Source organism: Hemicordylus capensis, chromosome 4 (genome assembly GCF_027244095.1).
Source record: "Hemicordylus capensis ecotype Gifberg chromosome 4, rHemCap1.1.pri, whole genome shotgun sequence".
In the NCBI taxonomy this organism is placed as follows: domain Eukaryota; kingdom Metazoa; phylum Chordata; class Lepidosauria; order Squamata; family Cordylidae; genus Hemicordylus; species Hemicordylus capensis.
The window spans coordinates 318,339,607-318,350,459 of NC_069660.1; the positions used below are offsets into that span (position 1 = coordinate 318,339,607).

General features: G+C 47.6%; 1 protein-coding gene across 4 annotated transcripts in view; it reads left to right on the forward strand.

Annotated features, from left to right (window-relative positions):
* The window catches only part of NAPRT (nicotinate phosphoribosyltransferase), a 35,925-nt gene extending 27,409 nt beyond the window's left edge, over nt 1-8,516 (forward strand). For all 4 annotated transcript variants that reach the window (XM_053245669.1, XM_053245670.1, XM_053245671.1 and 1 more), the window contains 3 exons: nt 4,757-4,914; nt 6,831-6,938; nt 7,783-8,516. In XM_053245669.1, coding sequence (XP_053101644.1) covers nt 4,757-4,914; nt 6,831-6,938; nt 7,783-7,842 — 326 coding nt within the window. In that variant the 3' untranslated portion in view covers nt 7,843-8,516. The remainder of the gene's footprint in view (nt 1-4,756; nt 4,915-6,830; nt 6,939-7,782) is intronic.
* Nucleotides 8,517-10,853: the final 2,337 nt, after the last annotated feature.

Genomic DNA, 10,853 nt, shown 5'->3' on the forward strand with positions numbered 1-10,853 from the left:
GTTGCCCTCGTATGACCTGAAGTTGCCCTGAATATGACCTGAAGTTACCAACGTGCCTGCATGCACAACGTGTGTGTTCCTGTGCTGGTGCACCGGTCATATCCGGAAGATGAGGGCAATGGGGCGGCAGGGAGGTACGCTGCTGCCAGGATGGGCTTTTTAAAAAACTGACGCCAGCGGGGGGAAAGTGACGGGAGGGGTAAGTGCACCCACCTCCAGCTCTTAAAGGGAGGCCCCCGCCACCTTTGAACCAGCGGTTCTTTGAACCGGTTCGGAGGCCCATAAAGGGCCTCCAAGGTTGCAGGCAGAAGTCTCTCTCAGCCCTATCTTGGAGATGCTGCCAGGGAGGGAACTTGGAACTGAGATGCTCTTCCCAGAGCGGCTCCATCCCGAGGGGAAGATCTTCCAGTGCTCACACTTCTAGTCTCCCTTTCATATGCAACCAGGGCAGACCCTGCTTAGCTAAGGGGACAAGTCATTCTTGCTACCACAAGACCAGCTCTCTTCTCTAAAGGAGAGAATTGGAGGCCACTCTTTTCTTGGAGCTAGGACCCTGGCAGCATCAGCTCTCAGCTGCAATGTCTCATAGTGACCACTGCGGGGGGAGGTTTAAGGTCACGGATAAAAGTGCTGGACTCCTCCCCTCTTTGTTCTTCCAGTGTAACTCTCCATTTTGTCTCTCCAGAGATTGCTGTTTGTTTAGTCTCACTCTCTTTTCATCCTTAAGCTCAGCTTTCCTATCCTTTTGTAATGTCTAAATAAATCCTTCAAACTTAAAGAACAGACTCCAGACCTCTAGTTTGGCTGAATTCTCCCCAAACTGGCTCTGCTCTGCTAATGGGAGTTGAACTGCCATTCTTCCCTTACACCTTTAACCCGTAGGAACACAGGAAGCTGCCTTATACCAGATCAGACCCTTGAGCCATCTTGCTCATTATTATCTACATTGACTGGTAGCAGCTTCTCCAAGGTTTCAGGCAGCGGTCTTTCCCTGCCCTACCTGGAGATGCTGCCAGGGAATGAACCTGGGACCTTCCGCATGCTGGGCAGGTGCTCTTCCAAATATGCTTTCCTGCAGATGAATGTTGTTTCTGTTGGAAGTGAAGGACTCTGCGCTGCCTCATGCCTCAATGACAGAGGGGGACAGATTAGTGAGTCAGAGGGCTAGAGGGGTCAAGACATTGGTCATTCCTCCTCTCTACTGCTCTGACACTATCCCTTTGATATGTAGATTGCTACTCTCAGGGACTTCCTGCCTGCCTGCCTCTCTTCCTCTCTTCTTCCTGTCACACATGCTCGCCTCTCTCTCTGCAGCATGTGTGCACAGAGATGCAGACAGCATCTCTCTGCATCCAGCTTGCTAGATAGATTAGAGAAACTATCTCTCCACTTTCCTATCTAGAATGGAGTTCTCCAATAAAGACTCCTTATATTGATTTGAAACGATGAACTGGCTCCAAGTTTCCTTTGCTCTCAGCAAACACGCATGCTTAGGCAGACTCTGCTGTGTTTTGCCTCTGTGCACTCTGCTGTAATAGAAGGGTATCTCTTACTAGAGAGAATTCCCAATAGTTTCCTTATGGGGACTTGAATCCTAGCTCTGGGGAGGCCTGAGTATTTACACTTGTCTGCCCCCTCCCAAAGGAACTATCTACCTTCCTGGCTTTGACCTTTGAGCCCTAAATTGCTTTGGATCGGATGCACAAGAGTTTCTTGGGGAACTTCCATCAGAGCCCACCCTGTGAGCTCTACCAGTGAGGCCCTGCTCTGGGTATCCCTTTTTGCAGATAAGTTGCATTCACTAGGAACAGGGTCTTTTCAACAGCTGCCTTAGTATTCTGGGATATGCTCTCTGCAAGGAAGGGTTGCACAGCTTTGTTGCGTTGCTAGCCTCTTATTTACTTATTTATTTACTTATTTATTTATTTAACACATTTTTATACCGCCCAAAACTTACATCTCTGGGTGGTTTACAACAACAACAAAAAACAGAAAGTAAAACATTAGTTAAAACAAAAACAAAAAGTTTAAAACATTACAACCATTTAAAAATCTTTAAAACAATATTTTAAAACAGCATTCAAACCATTAAAACAGTACTAGTTAAAAGCCTGGGTGAACAGATGTGTCTTTAAAGACTTTTTAAAAGCTGTCAGAGATGGGGAGGCTCTTCTTTCACTAGGGAGCGCATTCCAAAGCCTCGGGGCAGCAGCGGAGAAGGCCCATCCCTGAGTGGCCACCAGACGAGCCGGTGGCAAATGCAGACGGACTTCTCCAGATGATCTTAGTGGGCGGTGGGGTTCATGATGAAGACGACGTTCTCTTAAATCCCCAGGGCCCAAGCTGTTTAGGGCTTTATAGGTTATAACCAACACCTTGTATTTTGCCTAGAAACATATCAGCAGCCAGTGTAGCTCCTTCAATACAGGAGTTATATGGTCTCTCTGAGATGACGCAGAGACCAGCCTGGCTGCCGCATTCTGGACCAACTGTAGTTTCCGGACCACATAAAAGGGCAGCCCCACATAGAGCGCATTGCAGTAATCCAATCTGGAGGTTACCAGCAGATGTACCACTGTTTGAGGTCATTCACCTCAAGAAACGGACGCAGCTGGCGTATCAGCCAAAGCTGATAGAAGGCACTTCTGGCCACCGCCTCAACCTGGGAGACCAGGGAGAAGCTTGGATCTAGAAGCACCCCCAGACTGTGTACGTGTTCCTTCTGGGGAAGTGTGACCCCATCCAGAACAGGCAGATCCCCAGATTATGCTGAATTACAACTCCCTTCATCCCTAGTCACAGTGATCAAACACTGCTAGGGATGGTGGGAGTTGAAGTCCAACAACATCTGGGGGCCCAAGGTTGAGAACGCTTGTTCTGTTGTGTTTTGATTTGTGTTATGTTGCAAACCACTTTGAAATTGGTTGTTGAGAGGCCGTATATAAATATGGTGAAGAAATACAATGAAATGCACAGACGTCAGGCTTCTTTTCCACCAAAGTTCCTTGCAGCTTCTCTGTCTACACAAAAAAGTTTTGCACACCCGATTTGGGACTCCTGCCAAGGAGATTTCGCCTCGTTCATGCATACTGACTTATTAACTTTCCCCCCTGCTGTTGGGTAAAGTCCACTAGGCCATTCCATCAGCATGAGGAAGGGAAACATCTGGTCTCCTCCTCTCTGGGTGAGAATTTCAGGTTCTTTCTGAAAAGAACCTTGCTTTGCCTCTAAAACAGACTAGGTGTGTTGTTAAAGAAGCATGACTGAGGACCAAAGAAGGGTTTATTTATTTAATTTATTTGCATGTAGGTGTTTTGCTGGATCTGTCTAATCTAACATTCTGCTTTGGGTCTTTCCTACCCCTTCCTGGAGATGCTGCCAAGGACTGAGCACCTGGGGCCTTTGCATGTAAGGCTGGAGCTCTATCACTGAGCTACATCACCCTCAGCAAGGTTCACACAACCCTGATGTACATTTGGTGCATTCTTTCTTTTAAGGTTGGGATTTTCTGGTGATAGAATTTGGTGATATACCAAATCAGAATCTGGTGATATACCGGCGGTGTGTAGGATTTTTAAGGCTAAAACCCTGGAACATATGTTGTATGGAGTTCTGATATTTTCCACAGGCAATTTACAACCCCTTGAAGTTGTTCAGGTGGGCTTTTTGCAAGCCATTTTTTAGCTGTCTAGATCTGTCTCGAATGCGGCTTTACGCCTGGAATCTGGAATGATTAGGCTTGTGACCCAGGCGTGGTTGTGTATGGTCACCTATTGGCTCAAACTTCATACTTACTCCTTGGGCCTTGTCCCATCAGTTCTGAGAGATGACTTTGTCACCCTGGATAAAGAATGTCCAAACCATCCTTGGTAAATGTGGCTTTTCAGAACAATTTATGCGTACTTTAAGCAACGCTGTAGCTAAAAAGATCTTCAAACAGAGAGTGCTAGATAGAGAGAAGCAAAGAGACCTTAGTTTGTTTGCTCCTAGGAATATTTGCGGCAGTTTTTTAAATCACCCAGCGCCTGCTGTGAATTTAATCCAATTGACTACTTTAGGGCTGAGAAGAGTTTTTCCCCAGGCACGATTTAATGTTCTCCCCTCAGCTGTATTAGAGGGAAGATATAAAAGAGTCCCTTTAAGGAATCACCTCTGCCCTTGTGGTGTAGGCGCGGTTGAGTCAATAGCTCATGTTTTGCTTCACTGTTCCTTTTATAAATCCATTCGCTTCATTTGGATTGAGCCTTATTTGAAAAAAATGTTTGGGGCTTTCTGATTATTTATTTATTCATTCATTCATTCATTCGATTTCTATACTGCCCTTCCAAAAATGGCTCAGGGCGGTTTACACAGGGAAATAATAAATAAATCAGATGGATCCCTGTCCCCAAAGGGCTCACAATCTAAGAAGAAACACAAGATAGACACCAGCAATAGTCACTGGAGGGATGCTGTGCTGGGGGTGGAGAGGGCCAGTTACTCTCCCCCGGCTCAATAAAGAGAATCACCATGCCTGGAATCTGGAATGGTTACCATGTTGCTTTCCTTCTAACGGACCACCGGTGCCAAGAGGAGATTACTTACAGAACTGCATGTTTTTGTGCCGTGGCAATGCAAAATAAGATGCTTGCAAACTGGGTTTTAATTTATTTTATTTGGTTTTAGCTTTGTAATTGTGCATTTACTGTTCTGGAGCTGCTTTGTTTGGTCATTGGCCATAAATAAACTCACTAAACCGTCGTCTTGCTGTTTGCAGGATTCCCATGTATGGACCTCCTGGCTTTGGAGGAAGAGTCTCCCCCAAGGGCTGGCCAGGAGGTGGAGTTCTGGCCACTAGGAGGAGCCGAGGGAGCCGGAAAAGTGACTCCTGCAGCAGTGGAAATCCTGCACCGTGTGTATCTGAAAAATGGACAGGTGGGTAGGCTGGTTGGTTTTGGCCTGCCCTGAGCCTTCTGGATAGGGTGGGGTATAAGCCTAAGGGAGGATTAAAGGCAATGTGAGGTCTCATCAAAGATCCTAGATAAGGGACGTGTGTGTAAAGGACAGACCCATCAGCCAGCTCACGTGAGAGGAATTATCACGGTCACACCCCTCCCTGTCACCTGGCGAGCTGTTTGGGTTTAAAATTACTTTAAAAGAAAAAGAAGAATCTCTGGTAGATTGCCTCGCTGCCACCAAGTGCTCCTTGGTTAACAAAGTTACCTCTGATGAGAACAGGAACGCTAAAACTTCCTGTCCCCTCTTTACTTTTCTAGCAAGCAAATATAAAAATGTGGTACCCCTTATATATGCTTAAGTGGAAAAGTAGCAGGCTTTGCTATCTTATTGAGGGCGTGTGAACCCCTCCCCCAAATATAGACATAGGAGAAAATGTTTTAGCAAGTCTTGCATTAGAATTTATTTTCTTTTGCATGTGTTGCTTTGTATACCCAAGTATCTGCTTCTTGTAGCTAACTATCTTCAACCCTAACCTAAGGACTGATTACTTTGTGTCACCTGAGAACATCTGGGCATTTTGAATACTCTTGTAACCACTAAGCTAATATTATTTGCAACAGCTACAGTATGTGTTAAATCCTAGACTGGCTGCTGCTTCTTCTTTTTTAATAATAAAACAATCTTTGTTTTTACAAGCCCTCTCAGAGTGTCTGACTGACTCTGGGAGGGAGGGAGGGGAAACCACATGCTCTCAACAGGAGAGCAAAGCCTGCTAATTCTCCACTTAAGCATATATAAGTGGTACCACAATTTGCCTGCTAGAAAAGTAAAGACGGGACGGGAAGTTTTAGCATTCCTATTCCACCCTAACCCTAACTCATCAGAGGTAACTCGGTTAACCAAGGAGTGCTTGGTGGCAGCGAGGCAATCTACCAGAGTTTCTTCTTTACTTTTTAATTCTAAACCCAGGCAGCTCACCAGGCAGCAGGGAAGGGTGACTCCACGATAATTCCGCCTGTTCACTGTCACTGAGCGGGTGCTCAAAAGTTGCTCAGTCTCTTGCACAACAAGGATAGTGGGTAGCTGTGCATCATTCCCTGCAAGAAATATGGGTTGAGGAGCGGGGTTCACAGCAGAAGGCACACCTGAGGTTGCCCAAATGCATCCTGTTGCACCAGTGCAGCTCTAGTCTAGAACGCCAATGCTGGAATTAGCAGAATAAGCTAATGCAGCATCAGTCTGGAGGTCGCTCACTGTGAACGACAGAAAGGTATGGTCGGTGGTGAGAGGGAACAAGAGGTGAAGCGGGAGAGGTTAGAGTGTGCCTTGTGGACCATGTTTGGGAACAAAGCTAGAGATTAGGGATGTGCACGGAACCAGGTGGGGGTGGTTCGACGGCGGTGGGGGTGCATCTTTAAGGGTGGGGGAGGGTCATTTTCCCCGCCGGCCGCAAACACACACCCCCGCCGGCCGCAACCACCCCCCCCTCTCTCTTCTGGGAGATGCGATGGCAGGGAGGTACACTGCTGCTCCGAGGGGCTTTAACAAAACAGAATGCCGGCAAGGGAAATGTAGCTGGAGGTGTGAGTGCACCCTCCCCCGCCCTTAAAGATGCACCCCCCCTCCACCGTTGCCAGGAGTCGACACCGACTCGATGGCACAACCTTACCTTTACCTTTAAGAATTACACCTCCCATCAGCCCAATGCCTTTTCCACCCCCCCTGCTGCTCATGGGCTTCCCAGAAGCAGCACCTGGCTGGCCATTGTGGGCAACATGGTTGATGGGCCTTCAGCCTGATCTTTGCAGGGCTCTCCGTCTTCCGGTGCTGCTCTTGCTTTTGGAATTGCCTTTTGCTTCCAAGTCTCTCCTTCTGCTTTTTCCGCTGAAAAGGTTTGCCAGCCACTCCCCAGCCTCCTGGAGATCAGGAACCACGCCTTGGCCTCCTTGAGCAAGCTGAACCCTGCCCATAAGAGGCTGCAGGAACCAGAGGCCTATCAGGTATGGATTTGGATGTGGGGCTGTGGAGAGTCAGCATTCCTTAATGTGCATCTGTTACACCAAGAGTTCTCCATCTAGGGCCCCCAGATGTGGTTGGACTACAGCTCCCATCATCCCCAGCCACGGTGGCCAACGGATATTGAGAGCTGTAATCCCAACAACATCTGGGGACCCAAGGCTGAGAGAACCCCCGAGTCTCTCTCCTGCTCAAAATAAGGGAGTCAAAAGGCGAAGGGTTTTTTCACCATTCATTCATTCATTTATTCAATTTCTATACCGCCCTTCCAAAAATGGCTCTGGGTGGTTTACACAGAGAAATAATTAATAAATAGCGTCGCATTCCTTGGGTGTGATTGGCAGAGGAGGGGCAGGGCACAGACAGTAGCAGAAGCAGGATTCTTGGAGGATTCTGTCCTACCCTGCATTTGTACCTGTTGCCGCTGTGTTTCTTGTTAGATTGTGAGCCCTTTGGGGACAGGAGACCCAAATATTTATTTATTTATTCTATGTAAACCATTTTGAGAACTTTGGTTGAAGAGCGGTATATAAATATCCTTAGTAGCAGTGATATGGAGAAATGTGCAGGGTAGCAAATTAGAAGCCACAAGGCAACATATATGATGCTGCCTTACAGAGTCAGACCAGTGGCTTGTTAGCATAGAATTGTCTACTCTGACTGGCAACATCTCTCTGAGGGCTCAGGAAGAATTTTTCCCCAAGATCTTTTTTTACCAGAGTTACTGGAGTTCAGTCCTGCGCCTTTCTGCATGTCAAGCTCTGTCACTGCCTTTCCTGTTCACTCTCCCGCCATCCTTCACTACTTGTTGGTTTCTCCCAATCACAGGTTGCCATGACAGAAAAGCTCCACATACTCCTTACTGCCCTCCAAAGAGACAGCCAGTGAACCACCCAGACACCTTCCCTGCTAGGAGTCGACAAGCAGGCTGTGCACATCATCCTTCCTGCAGCTACAACCTGTACAAATGCAGCACCGTGATGTGCCTTCTCCTATTTCTTCAAGAACTTGTGTCTCTCTCTCTTTTTTTAATGTGTGTGTGGGGATGCCCCACACGTAGGGTCCTGCTAGCACTTCACGTGGCCTGGCAAACACTGGGCTTGTGTAGCTGCACAGAAGAGAGCGTCTGGTGAATGAGGATTTGCCTCTGCCAGTTTCTAGAGATTTTGCATTGTAGGCCCTGCAGACCAGGCCAGGTCAGTGGTGGCCTTTGCTAAAACTGTGGCCGGCACAGACAGTGGAATGTATAACCACCTTCTCCTCAGCTGTCTGTGGCTTCTGGGAGAAGATGTGGGTAGTCAGAAATCAGAGGGCAACATGAGATTGTGATCAGGAGCAGTAAAACTTGACGACCATAACACGAACAAGCCAGAGGTTGGGTGCCTTTGCTGCCTATGTCAATGGACTGGATTGTATTTATGCTCCCTTGGTTGGCGGGGTTTTTTAACCAAGTTGCACATGCTGTTAGGTAGCGAAGAATGTTGCGGAGACCAACAGCTTTTAAATACACTGAGGTGATTCTAATACTATGCAAACAAACAAATATATTGTGCTGCTGCTTATTCTGGGTTTTGGCATGCTCTTGCGTCTGTGTCTGTTGTTTCATTGTATTGATTAGGAAGAACATCAGATCAGCCCTGCTGGATCAGGCCCAAGAAGGCCCATCTAGTCCAGCATCCTGTTTTGCACAGTGGCCCACCAGATGCCGCTGGAAGCCACAGGCAAGAGTTGATGGTAGCTAGTATGACTAGCCGGGCTGTGGCCGATGCTGTGAACGGAGTACCTCTTCTCATAACGGAAGGCTGGCAGCAGATAAACAGCCGGACTTTTCATTCACCACTCTTGGAAGAAGGGTGGGTGGAGAAGATATAATGGACCCCCTCACAATTCAGGCAGTCAGTTCTAGAGGAAGGGTCTGCTGCTGCCTCTAGCCATGATAGTTAGATTGAGCCTCCATGTTCAGATACCGTATACCTGTGAGTACAAAATGCTGGGGATGCCTGCTTACAAGTTTCCAGAGGCTGTGGAATCCTGTCCTAGGGGCAAGCGAAGCAAGTAGTGTGATCTGCAAGTAAGAACACTTGCATATCCAGGGTTTGTCTCTTTCACACTTCATTTCCAGTTAAGGCATCACCTTCTCCCAAAGCAAGCTGGTTACTTAAGGGTTAAGGATTGGGAACGAAAGAACCCTACTGTTAGTTCGGAGAGGACTTTAGACTCATTTATCAAACAGTGACATCCCCCCCCCACGTTGAAACTAAGGCCTCTTTCAAAGCCATTTGGCTATTTGAGGGGATATTTGGCATCGAGCGAAAAGAAGTCCCGCTGAGCAGATCCAAGACCCTGCATGCCCTGGGAGCTGTTCTTGGGATCCCACCCAAAGTTCACAAAGAAGCCTTGCAGAACTGAACGGCTTGCTCTGGCCGGGGTTTCTGAGGCGCTGCCAAGAACCTGCCCGGATGCTGGTCCTCCTACGGCCTCAGCTTTGTTTCTTGCGAGGTGGGGATGCAACCAAGCTCTTCACACCAGCTCCTTCCAAGGAGCACATGGAGAGGAGGGTTGGGGGAGAGCCTGTGTTGCGGGGGGAAACCCTCTAGACTCTAGCCTTCCTGTTTGATTCAGCCACTGGCTTTCATCCTTCTATCGCCTGGATAGAGAATGGGGCGTCTTGCCAGAACCAAAGAGGATTAGGCTCAATTCTCGACGATATACTTGCAGTCCAACTGAATGGAGTCAAACAAAAAGGGTGCGTTGCTCAAAAAAAGCTTTTATTTCATGTCATGAAAGGCACGAGTATCATCAGAGAGCATCTGGATGATACTGTGTGCCGAGCTATACAATTGGGTAGTTTTTATAGGTCTCAAACATACAAGCATATCAATAAAGCCAGTGTGGTGTAGTGGTTAGAGTGCTGGACTAGGACCAGGGAGACCCGAGTTCAAATCCCCGTTCAGCCATGATACTAGCTGGGTGACTCTGGGCCAGTCACTTCTCTCTCAGCCTATCCTACTTCACAGGGTTGTTGTGAGGAGAAACTCAAGTATGTAGTACACCGCTCTGGGCTCCTTGGAGGAAGAGCGGGATATAAATGTAAAAAAAATAATAATAATAAAGCGATTAATACATGTTATTCGTGATCAAACTTACATATTTCAGAGGTTTCATCTAGAGCCTGAGAAGATGAGTTACTACTTGGCTTTTATGACAACTTTAAGCCCTATGGTATCTCTTCGTACCAGCAAGACCCTCTTTCTGCTGACTGAGGAATTTAGCTAGTGCCGTGTGTTTGACCAATCCTGGTACCTGTTATCTCTGGTGGGCCTCTCAACCCACATTCTTGGGAGGGGGCCTCCTGCTCTTGACTTTGGCCTCTGTTACTGAGAGGCTTCTCAACTCTGAATAACCTGCCAGCTTTATATTCCATTATATTCCATTAAACTTTTGAGTTATACTTTGATACACACTTTTACATACTTATTTGTAGGCCTGGATTAAACAATTCGTTATCACTTGCACCTTCCGGAGCGGCTCCTCCTGGGCGGCTCTCCAGAAGCATCGCAGCACGGATGGCTCTTGCTGGACACAAGGAGGGCAAGGCGGTTGGGAAGGGAAGGGAGGGACCCGAGCAGGCCTCTTCAAGCGCTTGCATTGAGTGCACACCTCCCGCTGGTGCTGCGTGCTGGTTCGCAGCACAACCCAAATGCATGGCGACGTGGAAGTCAGTGCCACTGTGCGCAGCAGGGCGGCTTACTCTCTGGTAAATACGCTTAGGATCCTCACCTGCTCCAAATTAGGAAATATCCTCTGTGCCAGGGACCTGCTAAGATATTTGCATATATTTCCAATGGTCTCAAACTTGGGCCCCCAGATGTTGTTGGACTACAACTCCCATCATCCTT